The sequence below is a fragment of the Rhea americana genome, unplaced genomic scaffold (genome assembly GCF_003343005.1).
Source record: "Rhea americana isolate MKP2758 unplaced genomic scaffold, rheAme1 scaffold_18, whole genome shotgun sequence".
NCBI classification, from domain to species: domain Eukaryota; kingdom Metazoa; phylum Chordata; class Aves; order Rheiformes; family Rheidae; genus Rhea; species Rhea americana.
The window spans coordinates 749,157-773,636 of record NW_028185927.1 but is presented as its reverse complement, the minus strand read 5'-3'; the positions used below and the strand labels follow the sequence as shown (position 1 = coordinate 773,636).

Below are 24,480 nucleotides of genomic sequence, written 5' to 3'. Positions count from 1 at the left end.
TGTGAATAGAAATTTACATTCCCAAACTTGTATCTGCTTATCTATTTATCACATGCTCCAGCTTTAGCATTTGTACTATGTGACCTATAATCACACTACGTAACTCTAGCACATTTAATAGGTTTCTCTAACAAAAGAGATGGGAGTGACATTTACTGATAATCCAGGCACAAATTGACACTTCTGAGCCACCTGCCAACAAAGTCAACCAAAGTTCAGTTCCCCAAGCAAAAAGTATCGCCTGAAGATACTTCCAAGAAACAGAGAGTATTTGGTACAGTCAGCATTTCCTAAAAATATTCAAATGCACTGAAAATTACTGAAAAATACTAGTTTGAATTAAATCAAAATCCGTCTTTGCCACTTGTATACAAGACAGATCACAGATTCCCCACTACTCCCAATGGTAATTTCTACCAATTTTTACCAATGGGACATTACTAGCATGCACATTAATTGCATGTGCTAAACTACTTTTCCATTTTCCCTTTAAGAGTTAGAAATTTACAGTTACAAACTGTAAAATGACATTTGTGTGAAACAGTAAACATTTCCCCCCCCCGTGGACTGGTACTTTAATCAGCTTAGATTTTTCTCTTTAATCATCTTAGAAAGATTCTTAGATTAGGAAAGTCTAATTTTCTTAGATTTGGAATTTGAATAATTTAAACAGCACATTAAAATTGGCAAATCTGTATCTTAGATATAAAACCTCTCCTACAAACAAAATTAAGTAAGAAGATATTTTGATGAATACCTACTTCGATAAACTTATTACACMGAATGTACGTACCTTCCCATTCATCTTTGATGCTATCACGGACATTCAAATTAATTGTGACATCTGCTCGTACTCGCATAGGCCAGTTTTCACCAATATTGGGCTTTGCCACCTCCACCACTGTGAAAGAGACAATGGGTTGTGCCATCCTAGCCCATCCGCCAAAGACTACACCTCCATATTCTGACAACCTTAGGRAAAAAAAAAAAAAAAAAAGTTTTGCTAGATCAGTTCATTTTTTTTAAGTTCAAAATAATTTACTTCGGATAGCTCTAAGAAAAAAGTAGAAGTCTATATTTTACATGCTAGTGAACTAGTTTTGCATCATCCTTCATTTTAGGACTGAAGTATAACATGAACGGACTTAGTTTTGCTTTTCAGAAAATGAGGGCAACTCATGTTGGCATTATAAAAAAAAAATCAAAGTCAGAGAGAGGTGAAGAAACAGAAAGAAACAAAAAGCAACTACAGAGTAYAAGAGAGATCATACCATATGACCCCTAGAAATTATATATATACACACAYAYAYAYAYATATATATATAAATAAATCTAAAGAGGCTCAGAATGTGACAGGTGGAAAATTCAAGAATACTTGGTAACTCTCAGACAGCAGACAAAATGGTGATAAAGTTTCCAGATTCCGCACTAGTCATTAGAGGCTCTGTACTTTTATAGATAGAATTCATCTTAATACAGTGAGGGCTGTTTGTTAGCAGCCAACATTTCTACAGGAATGCATATCAATCACCTCCCAGGATGGCAGCACTTCATGAAAGAAATTAGTATAAAATACAGTACTTTTATAATCACGTAATACAGGCTAATCRTTACACACTTAGTATAGTCACAACATCAGTTACACATTTTTAAATGTGCTTTCATTACAATTTAAGTYGAGCCGACTGGTTTGTCACTTAATAAGTATTACCATGGTTTCATCCTACTGACGCTATCTTCAATGTCCTGTCTGATCTCATAGGTAGATTCCAACCGAAAGAGGTTGAAGTTCCTAAGTAGGTAGTCGTGAAGGGTCAGAAACTGTAAATTCAGCTTGGGAAGTGCAAGACAACCTAGGGCAGGGAAGAAGTGGAGTAAACATTTGATGGAGGAACAGAAAGAAGATGAGTTAATGTACTGGTTCTACATATTAGTAAATACATACATACATTATTCTACAACTTTCCTTTTATACATAGGATTAAAAAAAATGCAGACATTTTTCTTCTCTCCCCCAAAATTTTGATTTAATGATTAATTAAAGGAGCTTCCAGTCTTTCTGGCAATAATACACCTAACTATGTAAAGACTGATTCCTTCACTGTGTACAGSCTACCACCAAACTGGTTTTATACCATTACTTTGTGCCATGCTTGATTTGTATCTTCTGAATTCAACATTTAAGCCAGCAATTAATAAGGACAGAAAGACTCATTAATAAAAAACAGTCCACTGTTCAATAATTTGCCAATTCCAATCCTTTATCTTTATTAGAAGCCATAAAACCATCAATGCATACAAAAGTTTTAAGCCAAGAAATTAATTTTTAATACATAACTTTCCTTGAAAATTTCTGTTACTGATTATAGATTTTTCAGGGAGAATGAAAAGATGGGAAGAATGGATTTAACTGACCACAGAGTACTAAAACACCTAGTCGGGTCCCATAATTACTTAGCTTTAGGGTAGTCTTAAATCGAACCTTCCACAGTAACAATTCACATACGTTACTCACACAACCTTACTAGACTACTGTTAGTTTCTCACCTATGCTTGAGACCTGTGAAAGCTTCAGGCTTTTGTAACATGCAGCATTATCCTTGAAACCTTTCACCTGCATATAAGCTACATACTGGTTTTCACATGCACCAAGATATATTTTCAGTGAAGAAAGGTGACAGAATGTAATTTCTATTCTGAAAAGCAACACGGTGATAAAGTACTTAACACATTTTCCAGCACCAAGAAACAAACCTGTCCTGTAAAGCTAGTTATATGCACACAGGGCAGGACCTGAAGCAACACTTTTAGGGCTGCCCAAGATTTCCTACCAGAGAGAGATATCCTTCCTCCTCCATTTTTTAAAAGAAAAAAAAAAATCCTTCCTTGGACTGAATTGCTTTTATTTAAATTTAGGACAAAAACAGTTTAGCAGCTTTTGAGAATACAGAAAAAACCCTAACATGAAAAAAAAAAAAAAAAGCACATTTGCTCTAAGGACCTTTGCAGCAGGCTTGCCCTCAATGGCTAGTTCTACTAGCATTCATCTGCATTAAGCTACAGAATGAATTTTTGAAAAAAGTTGCATTTTCACATGCTTAGTAGAGACAAGCCAGAATTAACCACAGACTTCCTATATCTATCCACAGCAAGAATGCTCTGTCCCCACAGTATTTTCTCTGAAATTATGATCCTACTATTTTCCCACTGACTGCACAACTTCCTTCTTGGTACCAAGCACTCTTGCAGAGAAACATGAACCAGAGACAGGAAATGGTGGCTGGAGAATATACAAAGTATAAAAAGGGAAAGTGTAAACTGAGACTGAGGGAAGCAGAAAAGAGAATACTTGTAACAGTTTGACAGCAAGAGAAATGCTTCACAGAMGCGCTATCAATACACAGATAAAGATACGAAGATAAAACGAGTTCACCGCAGGAGGAGGAAACATTTCCACCAGCTGTTACTTGCTAAAATTACAGCATTTCACCATTATTAAAACATATTTAAGTCATTAAAACAATTCACAAAATAGCACAGAAACAGCTGTTGTAAATAACCACTCTTTCACTTTTTGCCCACAGCAATTATAAATATATTGTGACAAATATATTTGGCTAATAAAACACAAAATACGCACACAGCGCACGCACAATTAGTTGACTCTTAGAGATGTCAGTTTTCCAATACAGTCTGAATGACAGTACAGCTACTTCAACATGTATTAAGAATGTGAACGTTTTACAACATTAAAACAATCTATGTTAATTGTTTATTGAAAGGAAAAAAAAGAATGTTTTATGTATTAATTTCCCAAAACATTACAAYCACCCAGATTCTTTCAGCTTTTAAGAATAAACTCTACTAGGAAACTTACTGTTCAGAAAACTCTGAATCACCTTTAAATTATTTCCATAAAACTGAAATGTGYCACTTACATACTTTACCTATTCTTCATCAGATCTCTAGGTAACATTTATGTGACTGTTTGTAAAAAGATCTTTTGTTGTCCTTTCTCCCTGCTTTTTCTAAAGAGAACAAATTCTAAAAATCTCTATTATCATTAATACTGTTCAAGAAAATATACCCAAGAAGCTAATTTATGCTAAGCAGTTGAGCTTAAGACTTATAACACATCAACACAAAAAAACTGAACCAAAAATAGATGGAGGAACATGCAGAAGAGAATACTCACTGCTCAAATCAGAAACATAGTTGGTACTATGCTTTGAATATGMAACTCATTGATATGCATTATAATATGGAATTTTAATGTTCCAAATCAAAATTTTCATGGAATAGATTTTAAAAAGTACAATAGTCTTAAAAGAACCAAACAAAATACATATGCTGCTTACTGCAAAGTTACAAAYTATCTGATTTCTTCTTTGCAATATCTGCACTTTACTTCCTTGATTATAAGCACATCGACCAGTTATATTAGGTTCTAAATTTACAGTGCATGTGCTACCTTTCAGTGACTATGCACATACTCCTTATTCTGAAATAAAACAGTGAGACAATCAGTGGTAATTTTATCCTCCTACTTTTTTTTCAAAAACAAGTCTTTCTTGAACCTACCTAAGAGCAGAGCATGCACAACAGCTGTTGCACTTCACCTTTATAACCTGATTTACCTCACAGTAACTTCCTGTGAAGCAATTGGTGTTAATAACACATCTGTTACCCAGAGTAGGAGAAAATAAATGGCTTTGTACAAACAAATACTTTGGATTTTTGTATTTAAATCCATTTTKAATTTGCCAACTATTTCAGCTCAATATTCTTGAGTCACAGTCTAAATAGGAAAGTTGACCTTTCCCTAAAAATCTGAAAGATGCTTAATTACTACATATACATTCTAAAGACAAAATGAACAGATATCGGAACTGCTCATTTTCAGCATTTACAGGCCAGCACTCAAAGCCGTAAAACCACTTAAAATTCAATTTGAATGAAATATAAACTCACTGAACCACTAATCGTACCTTCTCCAGAATAATACTCAGTTGGGACAATATTTTCATCCCAAATAATCTTCTCTGTGGGATAAAGAGGCATTCGATTGAGCTGCTGAATTTGAGATATTCGTCGTTCGTGACGGGAAACCTGAAGAAGAAAGGATGCATTTAAAACGAACATAAGTCAAAATGGGACTGTAAAGCTATCTTTGATAAACTYATACTAATCTATTAGATTGCTGGTGATTATGTACATGTGGTCACTTGCAATTTTCTCTGTTTTAAAAAGCTTTCTATTAATTTCATCTGAAGCCATCCAGTGACATCAAAAGATTAACAAACACATCGTCCAAGAAATCAGTCATGGTTCTAGCATCCAACAATTAATTACTTGGCTACTCAACTGACCAAAAATGGCACAAAAGAGCTGAAAATATTCAAGCCAAGGCTTAGCAGAAAATTAAGTTAAAATTTTCCAGTAAACRGATACTCTCTTCAATAGTTAACTGTAACAAGACCAGCTATTGCTGGATGGACAGTAACTCCTTATCTGGGAGATTAAAAAAAAAAGATCCAATACTACATTATGTCATCTGAACAAATGTTTCCTCGTGCTATCCCTAAAAATATTTTAAAAATACCTAAACCAGAAGAAATTATTAAACATTTTTTTAAAAAGCAGCAATAGCAAAAAACCAGTTAGGCTATCCTAATATTGGTATCAGTTTAGAAGCCTACAGCAATGTTGCTATAGTCTGAATATCTACAAAAGAAATAATATATGCAAAGGGGATTTAAAATAGCCTTTAGGACCCAAATAGATTCTGAAGAGCTAGATCTGTGTCAGCAATATTATTTTTTTAAGGGAGCAACAGATAACTACTTACACAGCAACAATTTTTCTAGAGAGACTCAAATACTGCTGCTGGGATTCTGCTGACCAACATTTAAAAAAATACCTCTGACATATATACATAGTAGTTTCTCAGGGATGCTACATTTATAAATCAACAGTTTCAAATAGCTAGTTTATCATTTGGTTTTAAAGGCTATCTCAGAATCCAAATTACTGCCATAACATTGCTGTGGTTCACAAGTGGTTCAACAAAACRTCCTAACTGGGTACTTTACTACACTACAGTTGCTAAACTAAGCTGTGATCTTGAGTCTGCAAAAGAAAAAATACAAACAATATTAATTACGGTTTTACCAGCAACTCCAGCAGAAACTCCTTTTCGTAGCTTGTGTCTGCCCCTTCAGGAAGGGGTGGCAGTAAGCAAAGGTACGATGCCACCTGGTGGAGMATATTTGAGCTGCACAGCAGAAGGAAAAAAAAAGACACTTCTGTCAACTTTTATATTGAACACAAAAAAAGAGAAGTCACGGGTACTATTTTTTTTTTTTTTTAAGTACAGTTATGAATTTCAAAGAGCAACAATTCAAGCCCAGTATTTTAAGTGAACTTTGAGACAATTATTTAAAATATTTTATTTTTGGAAAGAGTTACAAAGTGCTCTTGATCCATAGACCAAGTATGTTCAGCTATAGCTATCAGCTGAACTATTCATCTGCAGAGATCACACAAAGGTGTGGAAGTTTGTTCTAGGACTTGAATCTGTGAACAGAACTAGATATTGAGCACTTCCTTCCCTTGCAGAGCACAGCTTGCCTCTGTCAAAATATGAAYTATTACCCTATCAATCACAGCATCACAATACATCACAATCAATACAGTATAGTACAATACAGTAGTACAATTTATAATTTCTATTATAGACTGGTAGGAAGCAAGAATCAAAAAAAATTTTTTTTTTAATTGAGGTTAACAACTAAGGTAATTACTGCTGCAGTTATTTTAAAGCAGCTAACTACTTTCTAGAAAATTAGCACTTTCTCATATTCATTAAAAAAAAGGAAGATTTTTTTTTTTTAGATTGGAATTAGACTGTTCACTACAAGTTTCTCCTAGTGAATTCAAGCTTTCTTTTTTTTTTCTTATTTTGACAGACAAAGACCTCAAAAAACAATAAATATGAACTGGTTTATTGGCATGGTAAGTCAGCAACAAAAAGGTTAGAAATTAGTTAAATTAAAACATTGTACACAGCAAAAATTTCAGTTTCATGTTAAATTTCATTTTGATGACTTACCTGAGGGGTCCAAATAACTTCACCAGTGAATCACGAGCATCTACTGCAGCTACATTTGAGAGCGCAAAGTCATATAACTCTGGGAAATGTGCAAATGCTGCTCTCTAGAAAACACCCACCCCCAAAAACCAAAATTAAGTATATTGATGAAAAAAATTAATAACAATCTAAACACTTAAGCATAGCTTCCTCTGATTCAGAGCAGATAGCATCCTGTACACTGCCAGAACAGAAATAAAAGCTAGATATGAAATCTCCATTTTTCTTAGTTAGCACTACCTATTTATGACGCTTGTGCTTCAGAGACACKTTATCTTTCTGAAACACCTTCCGTCAGCATTTGCTGGTTTTGTCATTAAAAACGTAAAAGGACAGACACGTAACCCTGCAGACAACTAAGAATAACTAGGAACAAGTTTTATTTACCAATATTTGTTGTTAAAACTGATGCGACAATTTTTGAAAGAGCGTAGCTATGTCTTCACATTACTACAAGTGGTGACAGACCTTGATTTTATCTCTTTACGTACAAGGGAGCACTACTGGTACTGTAYGTGTGTACTGATTTTGAAGAAATGGTGCCACCTACTGCATAACCATAAATTAAATCCTTACCGCACTTAATTTTCCCTTGAATAAATTTAGTGGGAGCAGTCCATCTTATATTAAAATGACAACCTCAAATCAAACATGGTTTTATTTTGATAGKGGAGATTACAGGGCTACTGATCCTGACTGTTACTTTATTTAGGTTCTCTATATTGCCTATTTATTTTTCTTTATCCATATACATAACATGAAGTTTTAATGAAGTCTTCAATATGGTACAGAAAAGCCAAGTTAAAACTATTCCTATAATTCAACAGGAAAAATGATTGAAAAAAAATTGAAAATGGCTTAACCCCCATTTTGGTTGCAGATTAGGTTAAAAAAAAGCAAAACTACATACTTTCTCTCCCCCAAAACCCTTCAATCTCTACCTACCTGTAAAGATGTAATCCTGTCATAGTGAATTGTTGTCATCTCATTCTCTGTCAAAGCATTTCCAGTCTGATCATTGATTTCGAAGCCAGTATAGAATTTAAGCATATCTAAAAGCTGAGAGATCGTGCATACAAATTAGCACATTAAGAGTTAGACAGACACCCTACCGCAAACAAAAACACAACTCAACAGGAAACGTCTGGGCATCATGCACAAAGAACAGCTCTTCAAAGCACTCAAAGAAACAGACTAAAGAACTGTATCTATGTTTTTGTTTTGGATGAGSCACAGAATAATTTTGTTTAGAATCTCATCTAGCATTCAAAGAAATCACATCACAGTSCACAACCAGAGTAGCTTCTTTTAGATACCAAGACTTGAAACGGAAATAATTACACTGCTCAGATAACCTAGACAGGARTTGCCGAGGACACTGAACCAAACTTGCTGCTAGCAAAAGGGAGAGGTTTTACTCCCTCCTGTCCTCTTGCATGCCAGCTCTGGAATTCCTCATACCTTTTCGCGAAGTTATTTAACTCAAAAAGGAAGAGAAGTTATTTAACTCAAAARGGAAGAAAACTATTCAGATGTATTGTTGGCTTTGTGTTYCATCAGTATCRACCCTTGGAGAGATTCAACGAGTACCAGAGATGGGAGACAGGAACAAGCAGCTGGGAAGCAGGAATAGGAGAGACTTTCAAGTCCGGCCACAAAACCAACTTACTATCTATGACTGGGTAACAACAATGAAAAACAGCTGCATTGCAGAACAGTCTGAGGTCAAAATGAAGGCAGCAGAAAAATGCACCAGTGACATGACTTCTGCTACATGTGGGGTAAAGCATGCCACTGAAATTGCACTGTTTTCTGGACTGCATTTTTAAAGCCTGTKCAAAAACAAAACTAGAAACATAAAAGCAGACTGACTCATAGGCACAGGTAAGAAAAGACTACTGTCTTAGGGATTTAAATGAGTAGTTTGCTTCCATCAGAAACATTAATGAAATCTTCCTTTGTAACAACAAAACATAAAACACAACAGCGGCAACATTTAGAGTCACATGAGAGTGACCAAGTATTTTCAGCAACTTTAAATCTCACCTGGCAGAAGAGGTGGCCCTCCTTTTCTCGCTTGGCAAGACTAGAGAGGTAACAGTGAACAACGAGGTGGGAGTCATCTAACACTGTATTAAACCAGCGGCGTGTGGGAAGCAAGGCCTAAGATAAAACAACCCCACGTTAGTACAAGCACTTCTTCAAAATTTTAGAAATCCTAGTTTCTCGTATTTTTCCATTTCAAGAAGGCAGATCAAGATAGACTGCTATAACAGTTACAAAGATCTCTCTGAGGGTACTGGATACTAAAGCAGCATTTCCCTGTGCGAGGACATGATGCTATGGAGACAGGCTGCTACAATCACAGCCTTTATAGTACTGGGAACACAGCACAAACTTGTCATTATTAAGATCGTACCCTGCTAGTAATGAAAGGAGTAAATTAAATAAAACAATTGTTTTACAATTAAGTATAAATCTGTTACGTGTGTTACACGGGGTATGTCAAACTTCTGCAATATTGTTTGAAATGCATGTGTTCCTACATTCACGTCACTCATTTTAAATTTGTCCTTCTCATGACCGAGAACAGTGTCTTTCTTCTAAATATGGTATATCATCTTTCTTCTTCTTAGGACACTCAGAGTAGATTTCAGAATTTTTCAAATCTGAATTATAAATCTATAAAAGTTTTTTAAACAAAACCAAAAAAACTGACACCATTTCTTGTCTATGTAAACAGTTTAAGCTACTATGGGTGGAAACTGTTTAACAGCATGCAGTGGTACTACTGAACACTTCATGAAAAAAAAACGAAGCTGGTTGCTCTCAGTGGAATCTACAGATTGAGTCTAGAAAGCCAAAAAGCATTAACATGGTGCTAAGAACTAAGACAAATGGGGGGGGGGGAAACGTGTCTGTAGTAGAGAACATTAGTTGCCATACATAATAATTACAAAAAACAAAGAGTACAAGAGCTTTCCCTGAAATCACTCCTTTCAAAAGATCAAATAAGTTTTGATTGCAGTGTATATAATTTAACACGAATCATAAACATCCTGAATAAAAAGCCTCAATGTGTAAAAATAACCTATTAACAAAACATTGAGGCAGAAAGATTTGGTTTTATAGCTGTTTTTTTCACTCGCTTGTTCTAATCATTACAGCAAGCTTCATAAACTTGAAATTCTAATCCTTCTGTAATACCTAGTGAGAACTAACATTAAATGTACTGCCTCTAAGTACACTGTCTGATATTCAAATTATCAATTTAAAAATCAAGTATCTTTTCTCTTATAAGAGTATATCATGTCCATCAGACAATGAGCTCTAATTCAAAGAATAGTGTATTACAAACATACACTATTCAAGAGATTTAGCAAAGGACAGTCAGTCTGCATGAGTTCAAGAAAAAGCTCTTTTAAAATCCCTGTACTTACTGCTGCAATAAATTCTGTTCTATTTCAGAAAATCTTATTAAGTTGAAATAATTTAAAATAAACTGCTACTCATGAGAGAAATTATCAATTAATGACTGTTCTTTTTTTAAATTCTGGTGCTGTGAAGTTTAAAATTCTCTCATTTTCCCAGTACCTGCATGTAAATTTCACAAAGTCTCACTCGGCCTCCTCATTGTYCTATAACCAACCTAGATCACCAGAACCATCCTTTTTTAATAATGAAAAACAGCCAGCCAAAAATAGTTTAGATTTAAGAACTATTTATGCCTCCTGAGGCTATAACACACAACATAATACATACTTTAAGTGGTTTATTATGCATTAGGAGAGATACTCCTGGATTAATCCGAGTGGATTAAAACTTTATATATTCTCATTAGTTGCCAGAATTATTACTGTTACTCTCATCAACAAAGTCTTTATTGAGCAATTTAGGATCATTACTTTCACTAGTAATTTATCTGACTTACAAACATTACTACTCAGTTCCCAAAGTGACTGTATGGCTACAATTTCCTATTTAAGGATAGAAAATCAGTATTAAATGACCATACACGTAACTGCAACATAACTCCCTGCTACCTGAAATAAGGTTGTTAACAGTGCAAATAATACGTGATGCATGTAAAACTTCAGCAGGGTAGACCTGGAAATAGGTTGTAAATACTGGTTGCAGCTTACCTCAAGATCTATCATGAGCTCAATGAACCTCTCACAATAATGAACTTTGTCCATAGAAATAGGACCTAGATAAAAATTAAAAACAAACTAGTAAGCAAAAACTAACYGACCTGTACCACACTATATTTACATTTGAACTGTTCTTAAAAAATAAAATACATGCTGCTAATAGATCAGAATCAGCTTTAATAAGATCAGAAAATTTACTAGCACACTTTTTTCTTATTCTAAAACAACTCTTTCCATAATTCCAAACCAGAAGATTTCTGGATATAAGAAAGTAACAGAATTAGACTTTCAGAAGCCATTTTATTCCCTCTGAAACAAATAACCCAATCTAACATAAAACAAAATAGTTGGCTTCAACAAAACACCAATGGGCCGCTACCTGTGAATGCTAAGCTTCCTAAAAACATTTAATTCTGGGCACCCAAAAATATCTGTTCACTATTGTGTTTACCTTGACTGTAGCTTTTAAAAGGCCTTTGCAATATTCAAAGTTGATTAAAAGTGAATCAGGTGAACCAATTTATTTTGCATTCTAATGTGCATGGTCAGGTAAAGTGTGATAATTTTAAATCACTGTAAGCTCATAAAAAGCTCCCCTTGCTCCACTCCCATAAAATCTCTTAGTTAAAATCAGTTAAAGTATTTAAGGTATGTATATAGCAAGTGTGGTTAATTGATGCTGAGTCCCCACTGGACCGCCTACTGTCTGTTACTGAAGTAAGGTTATTCTAAATCATTTTTTTTTTTAAAAAAACCAATTACATAGAACTCCAGCCAGAATGTATTAAGGGGCACAATTAAAATTTAGATTTTTACATGAGAATAGCAAATCAAAAATCAGATTTATCTCTGAAAAACACTCTCTCTTCCAATAAATTTGAACCCCAACTTATCTTTGGGTCAGCCCCCTCTGTGCGCTTTTTCTAATCAGAATGAAAAAAGCGTATAGCCGCATCAGTCAATGACAATGTATCATGGCAACACATTTCTATGATCTTGAACATGTAACTTTGGAAAACTGCCACTGATATAAACAGAAAAGGTACAGAAGCAGGTAAAGTATTTGGAAAGAACAGACTTCTGACACTTTGAAGTAAAGGTGAAAGGGAAACAGCAGTGTTTACCTTTACTGAACAGCTAAATTGTACATGTCAGGAAGCTAAAAAACAGTATCAGTGAGACATTTCTCTTCCTGAGAAGTGACAAAAAAAAAACGTTGGGTAAAAACCTGGGGTACATGCATTAAAAAGGGTCCTTCTGCAAGGTCCTATGAACTTCCCTGACACCATGTTTGATTACTCTAGATTGCTCCCAAAGGCAGCTGGTTCAAGATTTGAAAACAAAGTTTTGACATCCCTGAGACTTTTTTTTTTAAAAAATATGCTTTTAAAACAGTATTTAATTAAAAAATAAGGGACACGTGCAAGACGAAAACTGAGAATACAACACACAGCAATAGCAAACATCACAAACAGCCCCAAAAAACTTCAGTATAAAAAGGAAACAGACGGAGCGGACGAATGGGACAAGCCAACAAACATATGAGACATTATCTTTTCTACAAAGAAAATTTTTTAAAAAACATCTTCATTAACAACCTGGATGTTGGCAGAGCACATCCTCAACAAGTTCGCAGAGGATATAAAACTGGAATGAGTAGCTAATACTGCAAATGGTTGTGCTGCTATTCAGAGGGCCCTCAACAGGCTGGAGAAATGAGTGAAAAAAARCCTCATGAAGTTCAAGAAAGTGAAATGTATGTACTCCAGGTTTTTACCCAACAACGGACTAGATGATATCCAGAGGTCCCTTCCAACCTCAACTGTTTTGTGATTCTGAGAAAACACTTAAATCCATGACTCTTGAAAAAAAATGGATAGTGTGAAGGGAAAGAGAAGTGAGAGTGGTTTTAAGGTTTTTCAAGTGAAACAGAGACAGATGACTCGTCACAGATCTCAGAAGGAAATAAAATGGTACTATTACTAATAGAAAGATTATCCTGTCCATTTTATACTAAAACTTCACACTATTAAGCATTACAAACTACACTGCACAAGACCAAAAGCAGCAGGAACAGCTTGGAGAAAAACTGCTAAGGAGACATCAGGATCAAGTCAAAACAGAACCCTCCTTTAATGAATATATCTATTTCCTAAAACCTCCATAGAATTCCTATGCATTTCCTTGCAAAACTGGGAAAGATAGAGGTAGATAGCCATTTTTGAGGAAGTCACAACACACAGAATTCCCCTTATGGCTCACATAAGGGCTAAAGCTTGCCAAGAGCCAAAGAGCAAAAACAGAACTCCAGGAAGTGATTTTGCCCAAACTATACTGTGCTGGTAGGATAATATATATATATGTGTGTGTGTGTGTGTGTGTGTGTGTGTATGTATGTATATATATATGTGTGTATATATATATATATATATGTGTATATATATATATATATATATAATTTTTTTTTCCAAAAGGTTAACACCCTCCTGTAAAAACACTTTTCCTGTCTGTATCATGCAAGCATGTAATTTCCTTGTCATATGACATGTAAATAAAGAGCAGTCAAATCTTACAGAAAAACCTTAAAGAATTTCACTTCAGGTTTTGTTCTTACCATAACTCAACAGTACAGACAGAATATAGTTTTATGATATGCATTTATAACACCTGCTCAACAAAGCATCTAAATGTGCATTGAAACGCTTCCACACTATAAGAGAGGTGTAAGCAGATTATGACAAATACACAAATATCAATATTCAACTCTTTCTTTTTTTTTCGAGTCTACAACTGAACAGATGTAAAGGCGTTTTTAAGCAATCTTCTGCTATTTCAGTTTTAAAGCATACACAGATTTCGGTCTTCAGTTCTAACTTTGACATCAGATCCGTGGAAATAGGCTTTCACTAAAACCCCATTCAAATCGTGTCTCCAACTCCAGGATAGTATCCTAAGGAACAGCTGCTTCATTAATAGAAAAGAATGAAAGACAGATTAAAAAGACAAGGCAAAATAACATAAGCACCAGTTACCTGAGACAGGTATTGACTTTAGCACAGAAATGAATTTCTGAATAAGCTGCGAAAGAAATCTTCTCTCCTGATATGCTCTAAAAACAGACATATAGCAAAAGAATTAATATCACTTAAAAGCAGACTAGAGGATTATCCTATCTTTTACTAGTACAAAGTTAACTGCATTAAAATTTATGCAAAGATAACTATTTTYTTGGAGGCCATCCATAAACTTTTTAGATCATAATTTGCTTTACCATTAAAGAAGACAGATTAGCATAGTCCACATTTTTAAGTCACACAGCACAAAGCTGACTACCTATGCTTCTATACAGTCGAAGAGAGTATCTTACCCACATAGCAACACAAAAGTATTTGGAACAGCTAACTTTAGTAAGATATACACAAGTTTATTCAATAATTTATTAACGATCTGCACACAAGTTAAACTTTTGCTACAGATCATGAAAAAAATGCAGGAGTAGCTATATAAATACTCTCCTGTGGCTTTCATCTTGTAGATAATGAATTCACTGATCAAATAAAACAAAGTTTTATAATAGTATTTTGCATAAAGACTCCTGGAAAACAGATTTCCATGAGACCACAYACAATCAATGACTCATTTACCATCTTTCTCTTTTTCAATAGTTTTTATTACTCAAAAATTTAGCTTAGCTAAATTATAATGAAAGCATGGAGAACTTCTGATTTAACAGGAAAAGATTTTTTCTGTAACATACTGCATTCTTGTTTTCTCATCCATTTTCTCATCATTTTTCTTTATTAGATTCCAGAATTTTCTTAGCTTTGGTGTCTTTTTCAGCTCTTGTTCCAGCCGTTTCTAAGGAAGTAAAAATGTTATTCAGCCATTAAAAATCTTTGTTTTCACATGAGGTAAGTGTAATTCAGTTAGTTATTAAAAAGAAAGAAAACTATGTAAGAATCTGAAATAAAYAGCTTTCTCAGATTAATCTCAACAGATAGCACTGTAGAACAAGAACGTTAATACCGCTAGAGAGAGCTAACTCAAATATTCATTAGCTATGGCTAGATGGTCTGAGTTACAGGAAGACAACTGTATTCCAAAATTAAAACTTTTTAACGTAACAAATTTTAGAACACTTTAACAATAAAAACATCTGGCCTTTTTAAGCTGCTGAAAGATTTACAAAGTTTTAATAGAAACTCTATGGTTATGAAAGTAAAGAAGTTACTTTTATATGGAGATTTTCAACTGTTAAGTGATACAGAAAAACATGACATGAAATGTCACCCTATTTTTCTGCAGTTACATGCAAAATGGCTCATGTGAACAAATGACATCAAGTGATTTCTGGAACTGAGGAAAAGATATTGTCATACAGCTGTAATTAGATCAAACCTATAAGAAAAAGTGAACTGAATTTGCATGAGGAGCTGGAAAAACAGGTATAGAAAGAATTTATGCAATTAAAGATTATACTCTCTTTTCTGTTTCCACGTAAGCTCTACTTCCCAATCCCTGTGGTCTTATCCCAATCCCTGTGGTCTTACGGCCTTGTCTATAAGTAATAAGCTTGGAAGAGCTAAAAAGCTAATGGGAAAACTTACGACAAGTGCAAACGAAGAGGAATGCAATTGTGTGGAAATTCACAACAAACTAAAAGGAGAATTTAACCAAGCATACAAAATTAGGATTTTTTAGCAATGCAGAGACCATTATATTAGCCTCCTCTAACAGTCAGCAAACAATTCACATTCCAAGTCTTGCATATTGCCAAGAGGGTTGTTTTGCCTATTTATAGTGTTATGCTTACAGGCTGTAGAGCCATCCACATCGGCAAGGAAACGAGCTGCTGCACTTGACCTCTGATCAAATCAACTTCCTGTTAAAAAGACAAAGAGAAAAGTAACTTTTAAATATCTTAAGTTTTCTCATATGCCTGCCTTACAACTGTATTTTTACAAAATACATAAATGTGTGTTACCCTCTGAAAGGATATTTACATTGCTTTATTAGATTTCACTGATTTCCTAGCAGGAAAATGMATAATACTCCTACCCAATAACTCAAATTGTTGATGACTTTTCCATTTTGTGTTCCTTTCTTGTATTCTGACAGTTAATACCTTGTCTGGGGTACCATTCACACAAGTGTTTTAGCATAGAAACTGAAGAGAACTGATGTTACTTCTTCAGTGATTTCTCATTCTCATACTAAACTTTCTTACTATGTTTTCCGTATTCATTTTTACTTTTTCCTTTCCTTCTTTTGCCCTTCATTTCTCAAGTTTCTCCACWCAATTTACTTGCTTTCCCATTATCTGATATAATTCTGTTTTCCTCTCTAATTTCTGTATTGTTAACTGCTGTTTCAAATCTTGAACTCTGCCCAGGATCTCTGGCCACAAAGTTTCTTTCTGTCTAACCTACCAAAAAAACCTACACTAGTATCTTAAGTACTACTTCATGGACAAATACTTTATCCTCAGCATTTTAAATCTTCACATCTTAATGCTCCTTATTTAAAACACTGCTGTGACTATTCTCTTCCACAGTCCACCAGTGAGGGTAGCTTCTAATAGCAGTTTGCTTTTACAAGCATTTTTATACCAGGTTCCACACTGTGTTACTTAAGAAATGTGTTCTGCATGCAGGATTCCATAAAGCCACTATCAAACCCTCCTTTAAAATGAAGATCCGTTGTACCATGACCATTACAGAAAAATAACAACTATACAAATAATAATTCATTAATAATAACTACAAAYAAGGTTCGGTCAATTACTGGCTTCTATAGTCATCACTAATTGTTAAATAAATCATATACTTTTGTGATCATTTTGTTTGTAAGAAACTTTTGTTCRTTATTTGCACAAATCTTGATTTTAACTGATATATTCTGTGTACTGCATAAATAAAGGAAAAGCCCACTGTCAAGGCTAGTATCAAAGCAATGTTTCATATAACAGATACCTGTTAAGTTATTCTCCAGACTTGCAAATCATGATCTGCAAYTAGGTTCAGTTTTTATCACAGACTAACGCACAACCTGGTCCAATAACTTCTTAAAACTAACTCAAAACAAAACGCAGATAGATGCGTTACTTAAACCTGGTCATAAAAGTGAAACAATTACTATGTTTCTCTCAAAATCTAAAGAAAATCGTTTCATGCAATTTTCCAAACAAATTAAAAAGAGCAGAGTATCAAGTATTCTGCTTTTAAGTGTAATATACTATCTTAATATAAACCTGAATGTATGGCTTTAAATTGCAGCAAGTGTTATCCTCTCAATTTTGAGTCTCTCATCTTTACGACCTTGTATGAGAACAAGCAAGTGCAGTGACAGAGACAAAGCAAGAGTCAAAAAGAGGAGTAAAAGCCTTCTAGTAYGAAATTCTTCCGAAAAAATTAATTTTTTATTGATCTGCTTCCTAAGAACAAGTTAATCAAACTAAACACAGAACAGCACAGGCACTCTATCTTGAACATACCAAACTATTGAAGCAGTGATCAAGGAAAAGCAGGAGGACTGTCTGTTCATGTAGAGAGAATTCGTTGTCATTTTCAACCAGTGATGCTTCCAGTATGCATTTGAAAAAGAAAGGAAAGTGTTCTGGCTTTTTTTTGAACGTCTAGGAATAGAAGAGGAAATTAATTTTGAGACAAGGTGATATAAATTATTTTGATCTTCATTTACAGAACATAGCTTAAGAACTTTAAATCTAATTAAATCTCAAGGAGGGACTTTTTCATCTCTATTATTTTTGTCAGACAGCATAACAGAAAAAAGACTGACCAGCGATCCCCATACTATGGSAGAGTTCCTAGAAGACTATTTCGCCTCTAAAACAGGTGACACATAGAAGAAATGGAACAAGAAGCACAAATAGAGTGCACTGTGCTCTGGGAGTGTTCAACTAGTGATCCCACAGAATCCCTGCAAGATGATACAGGTTAGGACAATTCCCTTACACTCAAAGAATCAGGAAGCCCGGTGGATTTTGGACAAAATTATGGCAATTGTTCAATAACTGAGAAAAGTGAGCAGGCAGAAACATCCTAATTACAGTTTTGGAACTCCTCCTTCAACTATCTTAGACAGAAAAAAAAAAAAACATTGAGAATAACCACAGAGATAAAGCTATTTCACTACAAGGGCAGTCACCTACCAGACTTCCAGTAATACCTTCTTACTYTCACGGATACAAAGATCTGTGGGKTTTTTTTGTTGTTTTTTGATTATTCCAGCAAAATAATGTCTCTCCAAATGCCAAATTTAAGTGTCAAAAAAAMCAAATGCTGCTGATATGTAAGGGCATCATAGCAGAACAAAAGATTCATGTGCCAAAAGGAATCAGGTGATTTTTCATCTGACCATTGCTTTCTCAGAAAAGCAATATACTACATATATATAAGCAACATACTATTACTTAGAACACCATGACAGAAATTCCAGCCAAGGTACTATTCACTTTTAACACTACAAGCTTTGCTACCTTCTGTCAGTTTAAGCAAGCACATTGCAAAAGCTGCAACTTGTGGATAAAGTCAATTCTAGCTATAATTGAAATTGGTTACCTCCCACGCAGGGACATTCTCTCTGAACTTCTCATTCACCATACAGCAGATTGACATTAAATATGCCTTACTGGACACCTCTGGAGAATAATTCATCCATAGGTAATTTTCAAGGTACTGGCTGTGAAGAGACAAAGAATATTTCATTAGTTTCTGCCACCCACATCATCTGTCACTCATTTAAAAAAGCAGTTATCCACAGGGTTTTTTTTTCTTCTCCTCCTTAAATTCATCTTTATGATTTGTGAGTAGTTCCTGAAGTTACCTCTCACCTAGGTCACTGCAGAAAAACTTGTTAATGGCTGACTCAGATAAGTGCTACAAGGAACAGAGGAGTTTCTCATTAGGAAGACACACTGATCAGAAGGTTTTCMCATGTAACATGCGAACACAGTGCAGTGCACAGTCAGAATATGAATACATGTTCATTTTTCCAGAAARAAAAACTTGTACGAAGAACATCACATGCAGCATTTCCTCATGCAAGATGCAAATGTCAACYTTCTTAAAATTCACAGCATACTATTTTACAATATTTATATTATTACATACATTTTATTACAGATAACTAGGAATCACCTAGATGTTATGCTTATAATCTTCAATAAAACAAATAAAAATATTAACTCACAGCATAACTAAAATAAAGCATTTATGGGGGGGTGATTAAGTGATTTCAACAAGGTGAAAAGACTTTAAAAAAAGAAAAAGAAAAGAAAAGAAAAGGAAAAACAAAGAACTGTCCTTGATTGAGCAATGGATGTTCTTCCGCTCAGTTGTGACTTCACAGGCAACTAAACTCACAGAACAACGAGACACTGGGAAATAGCAGCTTTGCCAGAAATGAGATTTTTTTTTTTCCTTTTTAACATGACACTTTTTCATAGAAGAAAACTCTAAAATTAGATCATAGATGAGAGAAAATTTGGAGTGARTATCTCCCTCCTTTAACTTCTTGAAGTAACTATGCAGGATAGTTACTCCTGAAGAGGCAATCTATAAATCCATCATCTTCAACAACATACATATGTCTTGGGCTAATTTAACACATTGCTGCCACCAGAAAGAGGAAGGTCCTGCTCCTTCCTAAACCTGAGAGAGCCCAGTCATTCCTCCCTCTTGACAGCAGCTCTATCATTCGTTTGGCTCTTCAAGAGCCAGCTCAGTTTCTTAACATGGCTAAAATAGGTATTTACTTTTTCCACAGCTTACTCTGATGCCTTGCAGTGAGCTAGTTAAATCTTTTCAGATAAGCACCACTGACAGCAAAAGAAAGGCAGTGAGAGCAAAGCTGTAATCACAAGCAAAGGACTTGGTAAGAGGCAGACATGCATTTCCAGGAGCTCAGCCAGAATGTGTAATTTCAGGTGGAGCTGAGAGAATTTCATAGGTGTGTGTACAAAATGAAACACAGGATACTTCCCAATAGCTTATAGTACTGGGTGGAGCGCTTGGATCTTCATTGGGGCGGGGGGAGGGAAACAACCACCACCAACAAAAAAAATCCATACTTCATGTCACCCAAGAACTACAGTAAGTTTCAATACATTTTAATAACAATAATCTTAAGCCCCCCAAGTGAGAATAAATATACACGAGCACTAACGAAATCTAAAGAATAGGGCAATATCTCACATGCGTGAAGACAGGACAGTTTGAGACCGCAAGAGGGAAGGGGGGGCTGGGGGGGGGAATGACTTACAGGGCATATGGCAGTAGATGGGGCTATATACCAAAAGTACCAGTTACATTCAACATTACATGCTGATACCATAAAGAAAGAATGTTCAGAGAAAAGATTAAAATGCTGATCACACATAATTTCTTTGCATTGATATAAATTCTAGGACAGTCATCCTACCAGCATGCCATTTGTCTGCATCAAAACCCACAAACTGTATTTTACCTTATACCTTTGCCAGTACTAAAGTATGAAAATACCTGTGTCACAAATAAAATACTTAAATGCTAAGTTTATCCTACTTTTCTAATTAGTGGAACTATTTATATATTTCAGCCTTTAAAAGAAAAGATCCATCCCAGCCAAATACCATCTCATTATATCTGTCCATAAGATTTGACATAAAAGAGCCAAATAAAATACTAATTAYTGTATTTGTAAACATGTAAATATTACAAATAYGTATTCTATAAAATTTTACATATGCTTTATTATAAGGTCTTCCATAAAAGTCTGAAGAAGTTGTAAGATGCTTCTAAATGGATTTCCATTTATTTTCAGGTGAAAAAAAATATAGTGATATTGTTGCAGCAAAATTCTTTTTTCCCTCTTGCAGTAAGAGACTTAATATGAAATATGAAAACTTCCATTGACTTCAGTGAGTTCTGACTTAAGGCTTAATGATACATCCCAAATTATTGATCCAAGTTTATCACCYGTTTCAGGCATATTAGGTTCTTCTTTGGTGCTGGGAATTCATTTACATTAGAAATTTAGAGTTGTAAAGCAAGACCTTCAGAATGTTATTTATAATTATGAATTTATTCCTTCCTCAAATTAAGCTCTCCTCATAAAATTTTCTTAGGCATCAAACTTGAGGCTTTAGTATATAGGAATGCATGAGTAAACCACCATTGATTTACTGTTCTGAGCTTGTTTCTCAAGTTTTTTTTTCATCTATTGCRACAGAAAAATAACTAAAAATTTCACTCCAAATAGCTTACCTGAATTCAAGAAGCATTATCTTTCTAATAGCAAACCTGAAGAGGACAGAAAAAAAATAAAAGAAAAAAAAAACAATTAACACATAAAAGAAAGCCTCTATACTTATCTTAGCTGCATGGAAAATGGCTACCTTTCCCTTTATTTTTATATCTCCAAAGATAAACAGCTTAACTACAACTCTCTTCTCTGTATAGCAGCTGTAGAATGTAGTTTATCTTGATTTTCTGTCTCTGTTCCCTAACACTGCAATAGAACAGAATGAGACTTGAGCAAAAATCTAGTGGCAGCACACTCCTTAACTAATCTTTTCTATATATTCCTCGGTGGCAAAAGAAGGGCCCAGCATCCTCCTATGACCACTGTGAACAAAAAAATCCATACCCCCACACAAACAGAGCAACAGTTTAAGGAACCAAACAATTACATTCAACTCTCATATTTAAGGATTCTGAGCTCAGGAACTTTCTTTTGCCCCACTTCGTCTTTGAAATGACGTACCACTAATTAAATGGCTCAAATGCACTTCAGTCATTTTCATTCACTTTCAACATCTTAGTRTATTTTACAGTAGTTCAATAAACTTTTAAAACCATTTCAGTATAGATAATGTTGGAATACTTGTCTCTTCTTAGTGATGTACTTACTTTGACCTGACAATTTCCTTTGCATACACATCTTCAATAACCTACGGGAAAGAACATTTCAAAAAGAATTTTAAGAAGCTTATATATTTCATAAGATGATTAAAAATACATTCAAGCATTCTATGTACTCAAAGTTACTCTGAATTAGTTACTCTCTGCTTAAAGCTATTTGGTCAAAAATGTCTAACAGATACGTCTCAGCTCTAAGGAGACCAAAAGCTCCACAGACAGACCTCTTCCCTAGAAATATTAACCAGTTAAGGGGAATAAAAAACACACGATAGGATCTTCATTCAAGTTATTCAGAAGGTACAGACTACTTCTCACTGAGGTCTAATATACAAGTCAAACAGATATGTAGACCTTTTTATTGCTTATTCTTTAAATTCAGTAATAAACCAAAGATTGTCTAGAAGATTCAAGTCATATCACCTCARTCATCAACTGCCACTGTTTCTTGTAACTGACCAAACCCAGACTGTTCTATAGGACTGAAAAAAACTGCAGACAATTTATCTGCACTATCTGTTGCAACACTCATGCTCTGACATCACATCTGTAGTCAGAGTTGTAATTTAGCTTCTCAACTACATTCTAGTTCTAACAATCACAGACACAAATATTATCAAAAATACTATAAATAAAGTGGGTAAACTGAGGCAAGAGGGGAAGGTGTAGCCAAATATCTACAAGGGAATGAAAACTAACATTTGAGAAGTCCGCACTACAGAAAACGAACAGAGAACCAAAACCATCAGGCCAAACTTTTAAACATTCAAAATGCAGGAAACCAGAACACCACTCAAGTTCTCTGATCAAAATCCTCTGAAGAGGTTTTTAAAAGGAACTCTTACAGTTTAGTATTACCTACATCTTTAGTCCTTCTTTGATTTCTAACAGTGCCCCCTTCTCAAACGCCTTCTACCCTCACAGGTTCTCAGCTAAAAGGAACAGAACAAATAGCATGCAGAAGAACTGCATTGCTACAGCACATCTTAGAACAGTACCTACATTTAAAAACCACAAGCAAAACAACTTATACTAATAGTGTGTTAAGTAACTGTTGACTTTCTGAGCAGTCTCCTATACCCTAACATAAAATAAGCATCAGCAGGGTCTGGCATGGCAGAGAAGTATTGCTTCTCATTCTTTTAAAGCACAGTACAATACCAGTAAAAATATTTACCTTTGAATCAAAAGACAATTTTTTCTTCACATGAGGAGCCCAGTATTTATTTGCTAACTGTAAGAAAAGAAGTTTGAAATAGGTTAAACAAATRTATTTTCAGTTATACGTTGTTCTATATAAAGCTCTATGACACGTTCAAATCCAAAACTTTATTTCACCAGTTTCTCGCTTAATTTCAACAGCAACTACATATAACAATATATTTTTCAACAATAAYGACTTTCAACTATTCAAGATTCTGTGCCTGAATATTTCCAACAAAGGGATGATTCTGCATAAAAATTTCAGATGCACAGACTGCTACATAATACAAACTTATTTTTCTTAAATTTCCTCTAGCAAATCCCTGGAAAATATACAGCAATCTTTCATGAGGCTGCAAACTCCAAATTGAAAACCCTCTCTCGAAACAGGTAATCTCACAAGCTAAATTGGAAGATCTGAGAGAACTCCAAGCCTGCACACTTCTGAGTCAGGCTGCGAACCGGACAGGCACGTGCAGCCAGGCTCTTCTGTATGCTGCGCGAAGAACAGAAGACTTTGATGCAGTGATTACGACCCAATGAAAAACGCCACAAAGAATTAGGGGCTATAGGTAAAAATCCAGTATTTTCAGGTTATTCACGGTAGTAATTCTCTTTGTTGCAGCAACACTCTTGAGCTGTACTGCCAAGGGCTTTGTAACCATCTTTATTCAAACTTAGGTGTGCAGTTGAAAAGCAAGGAAAGCAGTATTTTCAGCACAAAAAAAAGAACAGAGCATAAAACCACCTATAACACTGAACTACAATAAATTCTCTGCAGCTTTTTGTGTACCGTAACCACCCTAATTTATTTTGTATTATAACAACCCCTGTTTATTTTGCTCTAGTCCTACCTCTCCCCAGTCTGAAACTTGCTGGGTGCGCGCTGTACATAATTCAGGTCTAACCAAACCACTAAGCGCTCACACAAAACCCGGCCCTTTTCCTATCACCGCAGGCTGCAAAGGCGCTTTACACAGGCCGGCAGATCGCAGCCACCGCGGCCAAGCACGACACAAACGCTGCAAAGGCGGAAGGGAGCCGCCGCGCCGGGCCC

At 35.0% G+C, this 24,480-nt stretch overlaps 1 protein-coding gene across 1 annotated transcript in view; it reads right to left on the bottom strand.

Annotated features, from left to right (window-relative positions):
* Positions 1-24,480, bottom strand: part of AQR (aquarius intron-binding spliceosomal factor) — a 61,751-nt gene that overhangs the window by 36,463 nt on the left and 808 nt on the right. The window contains exons 2-17 of the mRNA XM_085301808.1: positions 23,398-23,454; positions 22,212-22,252; positions 21,567-21,602; positions 18,882-19,002; positions 17,795-17,935; positions 16,115-16,183; positions 15,059-15,159; positions 14,334-14,410; positions 11,293-11,357; positions 9,197-9,313; positions 8,096-8,209; positions 7,112-7,215; positions 6,172-6,274; positions 4,989-5,109; positions 1,712-1,853; positions 794-972 (exon numbers count right to left, since the gene is read on the bottom strand). Coding sequence (XP_085157934.1) covers positions 794-972; positions 1,712-1,853; positions 4,989-5,109; positions 6,172-6,274; positions 7,112-7,215; positions 8,096-8,209; positions 9,197-9,313; positions 11,293-11,357; positions 14,334-14,410; positions 15,059-15,159; positions 16,115-16,183; positions 17,795-17,935; positions 18,882-19,002; positions 21,567-21,602; positions 22,212-22,252; positions 23,398-23,454 — 1,588 coding nt within the window. The remainder of the gene's footprint in view (positions 1-793; positions 973-1,711; positions 1,854-4,988; positions 5,110-6,171; positions 6,275-7,111; positions 7,216-8,095; positions 8,210-9,196; positions 9,314-11,292; positions 11,358-14,333; positions 14,411-15,058; positions 15,160-16,114; positions 16,184-17,794; positions 17,936-18,881; positions 19,003-21,566; positions 21,603-22,211; positions 22,253-23,397; positions 23,455-24,480) is intronic.